Source organism: Diabrotica undecimpunctata, chromosome 5 (genome assembly GCF_040954645.1).
Source record: "Diabrotica undecimpunctata isolate CICGRU chromosome 5, icDiaUnde3, whole genome shotgun sequence".
Classification (NCBI taxonomy): Eukaryota; Metazoa; Arthropoda; class Insecta; order Coleoptera; family Chrysomelidae; genus Diabrotica; species Diabrotica undecimpunctata.
In genome coordinates, this window is record NC_092807.1 from 1,828,138 (window position 1) to 1,843,417 (window position 15,280).

At 35.2% G+C, this 15,280-nt stretch overlaps 1 protein-coding gene across 1 annotated transcript in view; it reads right to left on the bottom strand.

The window, feature by feature from the left end:
- Positions 1-7,512: 7,512 nt before the first annotated feature.
- The window catches only part of LOC140440976 (uncharacterized), a 34,321-nt gene continuing 26,553 nt past the window's right edge, over positions 7,513-15,280 (bottom strand). Inside the window, exons 2-3 of the mRNA XM_072531337.1 lie at positions 8,671-8,920; positions 7,513-8,563 (exon numbers count right to left, since the gene is read on the bottom strand). Coding sequence (XP_072387438.1) covers positions 8,212-8,563; positions 8,671-8,920 — 602 coding nt within the window. The 3' untranslated portion in view covers positions 7,513-8,211. The remainder of the gene's footprint in view (positions 8,564-8,670; positions 8,921-15,280) is intronic.

A 15,280-nucleotide genomic window follows, 5' to 3' on the forward strand; every position in this document is an offset into this window, starting at 1 on the left:
TTATTAAACACTTAAGTTACTCTCGTGAATTCAACATTACCGGCAATAATTCATAAATAGCGGCTTTAATAGTTTCCCTAATCTCATCTGGAATCATTTTGGCTTTACTTTCACTGCTGGTTTCCATTTCTTGAAATTGAAAAAAGAAAAACTGAGCGAAAACATACGAATCTGAAATGGCAAGCGTTCTCATAATGAAATACAAAGTTGATGTTTTTGTCAAAGCCGTTACCAAGCTACCCAAAATCGCCCAGAAAGTGAAAAAATTAGTCTCGACAGTAGCTACTTTCAATACGAGTTGTGTAAAATGGTACTGTTACGTAAAAATATGAGTCATATTTAAAAACCTGTACACATGTTTTTATTCACATGTTTATGTTTTAGATTTTACGAGAGGCTTCTATTTACCTGAACGGACCTTCCAGAAAACGGTCGAAACGATGACCCGGATTGACCTTCTAGTATAATCAGGCTGAATTCTCGACCGGCTGTGTTTTGATATATAATAACGGAGCTTTCATGGAAGGGACAGTTAATTCTGAAGACGCGCTCGCGAATTTAATTGTTACGTTCGGATATATAAATTATTGTAAGATAAATTAATATAAATAAAGAAAATAAATTAAATTCGTAAGTGTTATAAATATTGAACCTTTAGTAAATTAAGATAAGAACAAGACATTATAAATTAAAGAATTCACAACAAAATATATATAATTATAAATAAATAAAAGACTTTACAGTACTTTCGATTTAATAAATTATACCTTTCTTTCTCCCCTTCCTTTTACCCTAATGAGGGTGTCGGATTAAAATTAAATTAAATCATACCGAAAGTTTTATTTTCGGGACGGCTGCAAAAAAAATCAAAAACCTTTGAGCAGGTAGATTAAAAGGTAAATTAAACACCTTTAATTTATACAAGAATCTGCGACGAAGTAGATGAAGTAATAATATAAAAACAAACTACATATTTACATTATTCTTTTTTAATTTAAATATACATTTACAAATGTTAAGTCAACTTTTATTCTGATTCACAAAGAAATAGGGAATTAAAATGTTTCCTCGTAATTACCAACTTGTACTCTTCAAACAAACGTCCCGTTTTCGTAACTTAATAGATGACCCACTGCTAAATATTTACTTTAAAATTATTATATTTCCACAGTTCTGTCAAGTGTGGTGCACATGGTAACACTCACAAATGTAAACAATGTGAATTTAACTCATTTCTTTAGCTCCTTTAACGTAAATACACATAACAGACACATCGGATATTAAATTACTTCAACCCTGAACTTAACCAAAACCCGCTGCTTTGATACCACCCATGGGTATGATTTGTACAGAGTGTTGGAGATTTAAGAGCAGTAAATCGCCCGTATTATTGGGACTTTAATGATAAATGATATATTGATCTAGCTTTAACGATTGTTATTCGGAACAAACGATTACCTACAAACAGTAAAAACCTTAATAGAAAAGTCGCTAGAATATAACAGACCACCGGTACTTATCTTCGTAGACTTTCACAAAGCCTTCGACACTGTGGAATTAGACACCATTATAACTGCTCTGAACAATAGTAGAATAGGTTACCGGCTCACAAAGTTAGTACAAACATTATACCAAAACGCCATAATGCGTGTAAAACTACATGATACCACCAGAGAAATTCATATCAAGCGAGGTGTGAGACAGGGCGACACTCTCTCATCTAAATTATTTATAACGGTCCTCGAATACGCCTTTAAAATGCTAAAGTGGGAAAATAGAGGAATAAAAATAGATGGAGAAATGCTCAATCATTTGCGTTTTGCCGACGACATAGTACTTATTACCGAAAATCTGAGTGAAGCACAACAAATGGTATAAGAATTAGAAAACTTATCTTCAATAATAGGTCTAAACATGAACATCAGTAAGACCAAATTTATGACGAATTTAGTTCCCAGCGAACACCTAATCATCCAAAATCAAGTGGTAGAATTGACAGAAAAGTACATATATCTCGGTCATGAAATCAAAATAAGCAAGGATAATCAGACCTGTGAATTTCAACGACGAATAACACTTGCTTGGGCGGCATATGGTTCACTAAGAGACATCTTTATGAGCAACATCCCGATAGCTATGAAACGGAAGACATTTGACCAATGCGTTCTTTCTATTATGACATACGAAGCAGAAACTCTCACGCTCACAAAAACAACAGCACTAAAAATGCGAGTGGGACAAAGGCGCATGGAAAGATCAATTCTCGGCGTGACAAAAAAAGACAAAATAAGGAATCAAGACTTAAGGAAAAGAACAGGTATCAGTGATGTCGTCGAACGTATAGCCAAGCTGAAATGGAATTGGGCAGGTCACATAGCGAGATTGAAAGACACAAGATGGACCAGAAAACTAATTGACTGGCGCCCACGAGAAGACAAACGCAGCAGAGGACGACCACCAACACGCTGGATGGACGACATTAGACGAATATCCAAAACAAGAAGCACAGAACCGTGAAGAGTGGCGAAAAATGGGAGAGACCTATGTCAAGCAGTGGACAGAAGAGGTTACATCTAAGGTTTTACACCTAAAAGCAGCTTATTAATGAAATATATATATTTAATACAAATAATTGTTCTCTTCGTTTTTATCACTTTTTTGTAATGGCTTCTCTAATTACATTTCCCCAATTTCTGTTTTAAGTCATACCAATATCTATTCCCTCTCTATAGTAGAAGCCACAGTTAGAATGTAATACAGGTAAGATGGGCAATGTATTTCTTACGGTAGAACGGCCGACGACGTTGCCGGTTTGCCCGGAGCGGCGCATCAGGACCGGATTTAAGAATCATAGCACTGGAATATACGCACACAAAACAATTGTCTACGGTTGTTTAAAAGGCTATCAATATTGTTTCAACTAAAGCATGATTTGATCCAATGTTTTTACCTCGTTTAGGCTTTGTGTCTCTTCAGGGAAGGGGTACTCCTTTTTTTCCGGAGTAAGGGGGGGTTGGTAAACGTGATTACGAATGCTTGTGGAGATGAAGGTGAATTGCTAAAAAGCTGGGGGTTCAGAAAGTGGCGTGTGTGATGTGGACGATATGGTGAAGCGCACAAGAAGAATTGTTGGTGGAGAAGGCCAAACAAGTCGAAGGAATTACTTCAGGTGTTACCAGCCATACTAGGAACAGCTCTTAATCAGCGTTTTTGGCGTGCATTTACTAGCTGCGATATTTGATGGGGAATGATTCGAGAATATCAAAATACGCATCAGGAAGTTCGTGTCCAGTGTTGTGTAGACGTTTAGCTGAAGGGAATGGAACTTTTCTTTTAGGAACCCTGGTGAGCATTTGCCCTCGGCGATTGCATGGCGTCTTTAATTTATTTGGCTCGGCTGTTCGAGCCATGTAATGGTTCGAAGGACATACCTCCTACTGAGGGATAGCATTCTGTCCTTAATCGGTGTTAGATTGGCTACCTGATGTATATGTGCTGATGGATAGTATCTGCACTTCCTCGTGCAGAATCTAAGAATTTTCGTTTCGGTGGCCATGATGGTGTTTGGCTGCTGTTAAGTGATGCGTAGACGCATACCTTGTATTCGATTAGCGGTCTTATATAGGTTTTTTAGGTGTGCAATAATGTTAAAATGCTGTCCGGTAAAATGTGCCCATTTTAGTAGCTTAAACCTCTTTCCTCCCTGTCTAGGGTGTCTTGAATGTCGGTTTTCCAGTTGAGAGTCCTGCTAAAATGAACTCCCAAATTGAAACCGAGTTTCTGGGAATAAGGTCCTCTCCTAACAAGGTTATACTAGATAGCGAGGAGATATACCAGAACTTCTTTGAAACTAACGATCATGAAAGAGCGGATTCTGTGTTCACATATAAAGACATCTTCGACGCCAAAAAACAAAGCAGGTGGCTATATTCTCTTGTCCTTCTCTAACGAACACTCTTAGGGAAGTACAGAACGCATAGTTCGAAGTATCAGTATTAGTCTCACTGACTAGAGCTAAACCTCGAAACACATAAAAAAAAAGTTGGAAAAGGGTACAAAAATGATGGTGATTTATATGGTTAAATTATGGATGTATTACTGGAATATAAATATTCCTAACATCGTCTGAGAGCTTTAGAAGCTTGGATTTATAGTTTATTTTGATTGCCTTCGACTGACTTCTGGGCTGACTTGATTTTTCTTCATTAAAGGTCGCTATTAGCATATATTGCTATTTTATCCTTGTATAATTGCCAGCTAGACAATAGCGTTTTTGTTCGGTTCGAGTTCTCACAAGCCTTCCTCACGAGAGGTAAACTTCGAAACACGGATAGGTGAATGGTGGAATTGGAATTTAAAAAAATGTAATAATTTGTACATATATTTATTTGAAGTAGTGTTTGGTTCTTTTTTTTTTTTTTCTTGTTGCTCACGATACATAAGTAAATTTATTATATTTTGATCGTTTTTTGTGTTTGTTTAGCCTCATTGACAAAGTGATTTTGTTATTACTTTATCGGTATTGTTACTCTGTTCTCCTAGTCTATATTAAAACCAACAATTAATTTAAATATCTATTTTATTACATAAATGTGCAAATAGAGGTGATTTTTTAATATCTAAATACTATAAAACAAAAAAGTATATACATATTATACAATTTATACAAATAAAATATTTGGTACTAAAATAATTTAACTGTTTACAAAAAATCTGTGAAAACAACATTACAAGTAATACTTGAGTACTTAATTTTGTCAAATTATTGATATTGAAAGCGATAAAAACGAATATCTTTAGAGAACGTACTAAAAATAGTATCCACGATGTATAAATTGTGCATTATCAACATTTTGCGTAAAAACGTTTGTATAAAAACAATATTGTAATGGTTTGTTTACACCTACGAGATCCTAGTGCTTAAATTAAGGTAACAATTGTTTTAAAACAAACTTGAGGTACCAAAAACATTATACATAGTAATATACAAATTTTTAATTTTTCTTCAATAATTCTGTAATTCTGCTTGTGTAACTCTTTTCTTAACAAATATATCTATAGTGTGATAGAAAAGTTTACCAAAAGTCAGTTTACTTGATATGAAGATAAATAGGACTCGAATTTTTAAGTAGACGTTAATTATATCGTTCTGACGCTATTTCCTTGTGGCATCTTATTGAGAGTAAACTAAATGTAAGACCAAATACTTATCACGTTGGGATAGTATTATGAGGTTTTTTCCTCGTTTTTTCCTCATGATTTACTATGAAATAACTAACAGGAGAATTTTATTGTCATCATGGCATGTGCTTGTCTTTTTAAAGACGAATCACATGCTATGATTTTTCTGACGGATATTCTCAGTTAAAGTTGATTTCATGTAATTGAATGAACTATCTCACAATAAAGTCGTCCCAGGAACGCAACTTAGCTATATTGGCAAAATCATTTTAAAGTCATCTACTTTAAAATGTATAATATATGTCTGAATTGTAAATTGAATTATTAGAAGAATTTTTCACCAAGTAACAAAAAACAAAATTTGTTTCATTTATTAATGTTTGTATTTTGAGAAAGTTTTCCGAAGTGGAAATTGAAACGTCAATAGACTTATTATGACTTATTCCCAATAAAATAGTAATATAATATATCTATAAAACTTGTAGGTCAGTCATATTGGTTATGTAAAAACGAAAATTTTAAAAAGTGCTGCAATGTTAAAATTAATTTATAATTCAAGGTTAAATTAAATAGGGAAAGATTTTCCTGCTTTTACTTTACCATCTGTCAACATACCGCGCGTTGGAATAAGTTATCCCCCCTTATTAACTTTTTTATTTTTCTATTTCAAATCTATCCAAATCTATCTGTCAATTTTGTAGCCGTGCCACTTGCATAGACTAACAACACTTAAAAATTGCCGTTATAATACTGAAATTATTTTGATATTCAAGGATAAATCACGCAGGAAGACGATTTTTTTGTATAATCTATCAATATGTGTAAAAAATGCTATCGAAAGCATACAAAGAAAGTAAAAGTTCAAATATCGACGTCAATTTAGAATCACGCGCCAATTTTGCTTGTCAAACTTCTAATCGGTGACATTGATGACGTGATATTTCTTGCACTGTGGTGTTGCAAAATGCTGCAGGAGAATGAGTAACAAAACTTAAAAACAAATTAAGTAATCAATTGCTGATAGAAAATATTGAATAGCCAGTTCAGATCTAAGAATGTCAAACCTTCACTTAGTAGTTAACTGTTACGTCCTTTGGTCACTAGATGCGAGGTAATTTACGTGCTAACAACATCGAGTGGTAATTCCCTTGCATCCTCACATTATATAAATGTTTTCATTGTCACCTACACTTTTATGTGAGTGAAAAAAAAAAAACATAACGAGTTACCGGCAGAAAATCTAGAGAGTCTAGAGAATTTCAAGTACCTGTGATTATATGCTTCGTTGAATACCAAAAGGCATTTGATTGTGTAAGCTGGATAAATGTGTGATCCATTTTAATAGAAATGGGCACACCAATGCACCTGGTAACACTTATTAAAAATCTGTACCGGTCCAATACAGCCACAGTACGACTATATCAGAAGTTCTCATACCAATTCAGTCCGAGGGGGGGTGTTAGACAAGGATGCGTGTTGTCACCTGAATTATTCAACATGTATGGTGAATATATCATGAGGATAGCTTTAGAGGGATGGGCTAATAGAGTAACAGTGGAGAGGAAAATCTCCAATTTAAGATTTGCTGATGACACTACACTTATAGCAGCAAATGAGAAAGAAATATTTAATCTCCTGCGAAGAGTTGAGTACGAAAGCAATAAAGTTGGTCTGGAAAGCAATAAAGCTAAGACAAAAATAATGGTGGTCGACAGATTCCACACTATTCAACTGACTAACATGTTACAGGAATATCAGATAGTGGACAGTTGTGTCATCTCGGGTCTAGTATAACTAACGATGGTATCTGTGAAGCAGAAGTTCTGAGACGTATTGGTATATCAAAACTTACGATGTGTCGCCTAACTAAAGTTTGGAAAGACATATCTATCTCTCAAAATATCAAGACTACACTGGTGAATGCCCTTGTATTGTCATTATTTCTATACGGGGCAGAGACTTGGACTCTTCGCAGACGCGAGCGCCAAAAAATTGATGTTTTTGAGATATGGTGCTGGAGAAAAATGCTGCGCATATCTCAGACAGCTCATAGGATGAACCTTTCCATTCTAAACCAACTCAAGATTAAAAAAGGCTGTCCACAATACATCTGCAACGTACTCTGCAATTTTTTGGTCACGTGGACCGCAGAGGTGACGATAGTTTGAAGAAATCAATTGTTTCTGGAAACGTTCCGGAGAAAGATCATGAGGACGATCACCGACTAGATGGTCCGACTTAATTAAGAATTCAGCTGGAAATCACGAACCTCAGTAATCGGGAACCTCGGGAACCTCGGGAAAACGACAAGAGAGAGGGAGACAGGTGATCTTGTGATATTTACATTATTTTTGAAGTAAATTATTACTCATTCTCTTAGTTGTTATACTAACATTTACCTCAGCATCCATAATTTGGTCCATTTGTGACAGGCAATCTTAACCACTTACGTTTTGCCAATTTCAAAGTTTTTTGCATATATTCTGAGCATAATTTTTAATTGCATAGTTTTCAAAAGTGTTCTTTTTTAAAGCATTATATTTGTTTCAAACTAATATAATATTATATATTCTAAAAAAGTGATTATTCGGATGTAGCAATAATGGGAAAAAAATTTTGATCAGCGGAAGAGACTCAGTTGAATAATGATTTATAGTTAAATATAAGAATATAAAGAATTAACAAAGAAATAAGAAAGAAAATTAAATAATTGACTGTTTATATATGGAGATGTAAAAGTTAGATAATGACTAAAGGAAATATGTAACAATAATTACATAAAAATATTATAGATTACAAACCCAAACAATAACATGAAACGAATATTAATGTCGAAATAAGCAACATATTTTATGTCTAATACCTAGAAGATGAAATGTTTTTTAAAACAATAATAGAGAAACTACTAAAAAATACGTTTTTAAGAGCAATTATCGAGAGCAAATAACGGACTTTGTAATTTAACATTGTTTTGTGTATCTCAAGTATATTTTTGTGATTATTTCAGTGCCACAAGTGATTTTTCCTCCACTAATTAAGATCTTCCCTACTCTCGACATTCGTCTCTTCTTCGTGATGGCTCATATTTCCAACTAACGACGGATGGTAATAATTAAAATAAGGAAAAAGTTGTATAGAACTAGAATACTGTTGACACAGGCTCAGCATCGATTCCTGGATGGATTTTGGATATTTCTGAACCATAAAAAAATCGTTCTTTGCTTGGTCGGGGTAGTAACTTGTTTTTTGGTAGACTGGGTTCTTCTGTTGTAGAAACACGGGGATATCGTCTTTGACTAGTACTTTTACAGCTACACGCTTCGCGCTTTGGTTCAGGAGGCTGGATTCTTGCATCTGTAGCTGCTTTCGTTTGGTTTTGTACCTAAAACAGACAAAGCAACAATTAATAATTGAAGGTGGGAACAAAATAGTAGTGATCCCAAATATTTGTGTGTGTAAATTGTAGAAGAATCGATATTAAATTCTTACCTTCTATTTTGATACCAAATTTTGACTTGCGTCTCCGTCAGCTTGAGGGCCGCCGCCAAATCCGCTCTTTCGGGACCGCTGAGATATCGCTGTTGACTGAATCTGCGTTCGAGTTCGAAGACTTGCGCGTGTGTGAAAGCGGCTCGCGAGCGTTTCTTGCGGTTAGGTTGGTTGGCGTCCCTGCCGGTGTCGTCTGATTGGTGACAGGACGAATAGTCGCTAGCTAGGGTTGACAAATCCGACAGGGAATCTGAAACAATCACTTTGTTTAGCAGGTGTATTATATCGTCTACGTTGGTAATATAAAAAAGAAAAACGTCGAAAACCAGTTAGTAAGGACTTTATGAAATTAGTGTATCTCTGATTTTTATCTTGAGAAAAAATTTGTTTTGTACAATATATTAAAATATCGGGCAAAAGCATATAGATGGAACAATTTGTAAATAAATGTTATCTAAAAACTATTACTATTCTAAGCGATGACTGATGGCTATGTCTAAATTAAACGTGATTTTTGATAATGCCTTAAATACTTTTGATATGAATCTTAATCTTAATCTATACATTCTTTGAATTTATAGATCACCTGATTCTTCTACGAAACTATTTTTTCAGAAAGATTCTATGCGGTGACTTAAAGATTAATTTGTTGCTAAAATAACATATTTTTCTTTGTTCGAATCTTATCTTGCTCAGCTTACAGCTGCTCAATCTGATGTTATTTTTAAATTACAATAAAGAGCAATACGGTAGCTTTTTGGCCCTAGTAGAATAGCACATTGCAGAAGCTGCTTCAATGCAAAGGTCGGCAGAGGTAAGGTATCAAACGTTGTGGGCGGTCACGGATTAGGAACTAGAAACGAGAGAGGGGAACGTCTCATACGCTTCTGTCAGGAACAAAAACTATTGATAACTAATACTTTTTTAAACTGCCCCCTCGCAGACTTTACACCTGGAAGTCGCCAGCAGACTCGAAAAAAACAAATGTAAGAAACCAGATCGACTTCATTGCCATACCAGAAAGATTCAGAAACTCAATCACATCAGTGAAAACCTATCCCAGGGCTGACGCTCAATCGGATCACAACCCAGTGGTGGGTAAACTGGGAATCAAACTAAAACGTATAGAAGGGAAGCCTAACAAAACCAAAATAAACATTAGGAAATTAAAGGATCCCAACATTAAACAACAAGTACAGGAATCCTTAAGAAGAAATATTGGAAACTTGAGTAAACCCGCACAAGACGCAGTTGCTAAATGGGAAGAAATAAAAAGAGCTGTTGAAATGACAAACAAGACACTTCTGTTACAGGAGCGCGTAAAGAAGAAAGAATGGATGACGGATGAAATCCTTGATATGATGGAAGAAAGAAGACGACACAAATGCAAAAATCAAGTGAAGTATCAAGAAACAAGTCACAATATAAAAACAAAGATAAAGGAAGCGAAGGAACGCTGGCTGCAGGAGAAATGCGATGAAATCGAAGAGTGCGACAGAAGATATGACTACCACAACATGCACAAAAAGATCAAAGAATTAACAACTAAAAAGAAAACCAATAATCCCCACCCGACACTAATAGACGCAGACGGTAACCTTATATCAGACGACTTGAAGCTCATTGACACATGGAAAGATTACGTAGAACGACTTTTTAACGATAAACGCAGAGCGACATTGGACCAAGATGACGACATGACTGGACTCGAAATACTAAGGTCTGAAGTGGAAAAAGCCATTTCATCGCTAAAAAACGACAAAACACCAGGTCCCGACAACATACAGGGCGAGATCATAAAACTCCTATGCGAAACGGATGACCACTTCCTCGATTTTCTGACAGGCCTTTTTAACACCTTTTACGACAAAGGGGAGATTCCGGAGGAATGGTTTCGATCGACCTTTGTAGCCATATCTAAAACACCAAGTGCAAAACACTGTGATCAACACCGCTTAATAAGCTTGATAAATCACATTACCAAAGTTTTCACCAAAATCATACACAATAGAATATATAACAAATGCGAAGCAAATATATCGGAGTCACAGTTCGGATTCCGAAGCGCATTGGGCACAAGAGAGGCGATTTTCAGTCTACAACTTTTAATTCAAAGATGCAGAGACATGCACAAGGACGTCCACTTGTGCTTCATCGACTTCTCCAAGGCGTTTGACAGGGTCAAACATGATAAACTCATGGAAATGCTCAGGAAGATGCATATTGATGGCAAGGATCTGCGCATAATAACCAGTCTCTATTGGAACCAAAGTGCTGAGATAAAGATGGGCAACTTACACAGTGGGAAGATAGATATTAAAAAGGGTGTACGACAGGGATGCGTCCTCTCGCCGCTCCTGTTCAATATATACTCTGAACAAATCTTCAGAGAAGCACTGGGAGAAGTTTCGGAGGTTATCAAAGTAAACGAAGAGGTAATCAATAATATTAGATATGCTGACGACACAGTTATTATCGCAAATGACTGCAACGAGCTTCAAAGACTCATGCAAAGCATACACACAGCAAGCCCAGAATATGGTTTAGAACTCAATACAACCAAAACTAAATGCATGCTCATCAGCAGAACACAACAACCTCCGATGCAATTGACATTAAACAACCGAAAAATAGAACAAGTGGAGACATACACATACCTTGGAAACACAGTCAACACAAAATGGGACCAGTCAACAGAAATAAGATCACGAATTGAAAAAGCGCGAAACGCGTTCAACAATATGAAAAAGTGGTTCACAAGCAAAATCTCAATGGAACTAAAATTAAGACTGGTCAAGTGTTATGTCTTCCCGGTCTTGTTCTATTGAGCAGAGGCATGGACCACAACGGAAGCCACCCTGAAGAAACTAGAATCCTTTGAGCTGTGGATATATCGCCGTATTCTTCGGATATCCTGGACAGACCACATCACTAACGTGGAAGTAATGCAGAGAATAGGCAAAAGCAAAGAAATAATCTTCACCGTAAAGAAACGGAAGCTTGAGTACTTCGGACATGTCATGAGGCATACTAAGTACCGGCTGCTACAGTTAATAGTCCAAGTAAGAATCGACAGTAGGAGGGGACCGGGAAGAAGACGACACTTATGGATGCATAACCTGCGACAATGGTTCGGACTAACATCGACCGAACTGTTCAGAGGTGCCGTAAACAAAGTCAAAATAGCCTTGTTAATAGCCAACGTCCGAAACGGATAGGACAAAGGAAGAAGAAGAAGAAGAAGCTGCTTAAAAAATCACGGGATTTTAACACTTCTCTTTTTATATATTCTAGAAACTGTTTGCTTAATTCGTAAACACTACATGTTTTTCCAGCTAAATCTAATCATGACTACTCTACCAGAAATTCAACCTTCGATGTGTATTTACTGATCCCGTTCACAAAAAATATATATTCGGCAAAAAATTATACACCCATTTTCCTTTGCAATTGAAATCTGCAACTTCTTTCCTTAAGTTTCGTAAATTGACGAAAGTCTATCTTTTTGAAAGACCATATTATTCAGTGGAAGTGTTTATTAACGAATATCTAAGAAATTTCAATACGTTTCTAAAGTATTTTTTATATATATTTGGGTATCACATGCAGCAACTTAAACTCGTAAGGGTTTATTATGCAATTTGTAATTTATTTAAATTTTGCAATGGATTGTGTATTTTATTATCGTTTATTTTGTGATGTTGACGATTTATATAATTTCAGTAAATTTTAAATTCTTATTGTTATTTTTCGATCTCTTGTAGGCTTTGTCCATAAAATTGTACAATTTTCAGGGATCAAATCAGGGAGTATATTTCTATAGTAAGCTATGACCAGCCAGTTACAACTTTATTTTATGATACGAAGCTCGCAAAGAACAAAACAAGATAACTGGAAGACGAAAAGAATGGATACGGCGAAAAACGGATATACATTAATTCGCACTTTCTACAATAGTATGGATGTGTAGAAAAAATATCAGAATACCATAAAGTAGGAAATGACTTAGCTCTACAACAGAGTGGAAAATAGAAAAATTGCACCACAAACTATAAAAGACGAATGAAGGTGACCGACTAGATAGATCGATGAGGTGAAAAGAGTAGCGGCAATATGACTACAGGCAGCCAAGTAGAGAAAACATTGAAAGAGACTGAGGGAGACCTAGGCCAGTAGTGTACACGATTGGATGAATAATAATGATGATGAAGAGCTCATGTGACCTTGGATAACTCCATTATTAATTGCGGTTATGCGAGACAAAATGCACTTTGCTCTCTAGATCTTCAGTATTAGTTCTAAGTAATTTGGTGTTACAAACTCTTGAATTGCATTGTAAAAAACCATTTTGTTTATGCTGTCATTAGCCGAATTAAAATCAAAAAAGATCTGGTATGTTTGGTTACCATACTCCTTTGTCTTTTCCAGAAACTCTGATTTCTGAAATTAAATTTCATTGTTCAAATTCTCTTATTTATGTTAGTTTAATTTTTAAACGTCTAAAAAATAACAAAGCACCTGGCACAGATGGAATAACTGCAGAACTTATATAAAGAATGGGTGACATGCGCTATGGAGGCGTATCCATAAACTAATTGACCGCATATGGACACTAGAAGCCACCCCAGAAGATTGGAAAGTAGGAATCATACTTCCTATGTACAAAGGGGGAGACAAACGACTCTGCAAAGATAGATAAAAGATATTATCAGGAATTATATACAGCCGCCTGGAATCGTTTTCGGAGGAAATGATTGGTGAATACCAATGTGGCTTCAGACCAAAGAGGTCAATTATAGACCAAATACATATGTTAAGAGGTATACATGAAAAATCTGTTGAATATAACATACCTGTTTACAACTTGTATATCGATTTCAAACAGGCGTTTGATGGAGTAGATCGACAAAAGATGTTAAAGGAACTATCTATATTAGGGATACCCAATAAGTTGGTTAAACTTATACGAATGATTTTGAATAAAATCCTTTGTATAAAAAGGTATATAAAAAACCCAGTTGGGCTATGTTAAATTGGCAAAACGTTTTCGGAATAAGTATTCCATCATCAGTACCCTAAAAGTATTTAACCACTTAATTAAAAAGAATTGAAATAATTTAAGTTTTGACTAAGGTTAGTGTAAAATGTGGTTAATACTTACAAGTTAATACATGGATGTAGCCACTAAATATGGGGTTACAAACCCTTTAAAAATTGCTAATTGAAATTTAGTTTACATAATGTCTGTTTTACAATTTAGATGGTAAAGTTACCGTTGGATTGGTAACATGGCGACATATGACTCTGCAATAAGTTGCAAGTCCTGAGACGGTATGTCTACGAGGACTTCAATAAAGCAACTGATTAAAATGACAATCTTGGCAGGTTATGACGGAAGTTGTGACAGAGCAGTCAGTGTAACTATATGTGTCTATTTAAGACAAAAGCCAACGTTATTTAAAAATTGTGAAAAATTGAAATAAAATAAAATTATAACAGTATCAACCATCAATGTTATTGTTGTAAATTATGTATGTAAGATAAAGTTATGGTGAGAAAATTATGTGATTAAAGTTAGGCAACCAACTATACAGTGTCAAGTGGTGTGATGAAAAGATTCTAATATAAGGCCCTTTATGTTTTAATAACATCTGGTACCTGGAAAATGGAAACTAGACACAGGTGGACAGTTGGGTTCTTGAAAAGTATAGGAATTAATATGTTTGATATGTGAGAATATTATTCAATGAATGGAATAAAACTATTGTAGTATAAGACAGATGTAAAAATTGACTTATAACTCAATTATATTAGGCCCTGTATGTCAAAAAACAGCATTTGGTACCTGGAAAATGTAGAATTTCTTGAGTTGCAAGTTCATAAATGTAATATCTGATTGGGTGTTAACAAACTGAGTGATGTAGTTATATTTTGGGTGTTGACAGGTATCTGAAATGGACAAAAATTGATGGTTGGAAGTGGTTTTATAATGTGCTGGTCATAAAGTACTCAACTTATAACTTGAGAAAAGGCCCTATCTGTTATAAAGCAACACTAGGTACATAAGGAAAATAAAGGATTAAGTTATAAGTTGGTAGGTTGAATGAACTATTGGTCTATATTAAATATATTAGTAAACTGAAATTGTTGTTGGTGGCTCTGTTCAGTTTGAGTAAAGAGGATAAAAAATTAAGGTGTTATTTGAGAGAATTGTGATAAACGGATAGACTACGGAAGGCTGAGGTCCCCAGAGAACCGAAGCCAAACCCTGAGGGAATTGTGTGAAGAAGTAAAATAAGAATTTAATAGTCGGGAAGGGGTGGGGGATGACGGGTGATCTGATCTGAATTTGGAAATGACGAAATAGAGGAATGTAAAGTATTGGTTATAGTGGTTAAGAAATGAAATTTGGTTTGAAAAGTAAAGAGTGTGATAAATGGAGAGTAAAGTGTATTGGAAGAAAAGTTATTAGAATTAACTAAGGAGGATGATAGACTAATAATGAATATGGATTTTTAATTATAGAAGTAAATTGGGAATGTGGGTTAGGAGAATAGTTGGCGATGGAGAGGGAGAAAATCTCGATTGAATGAAACATGGCGATTAACGC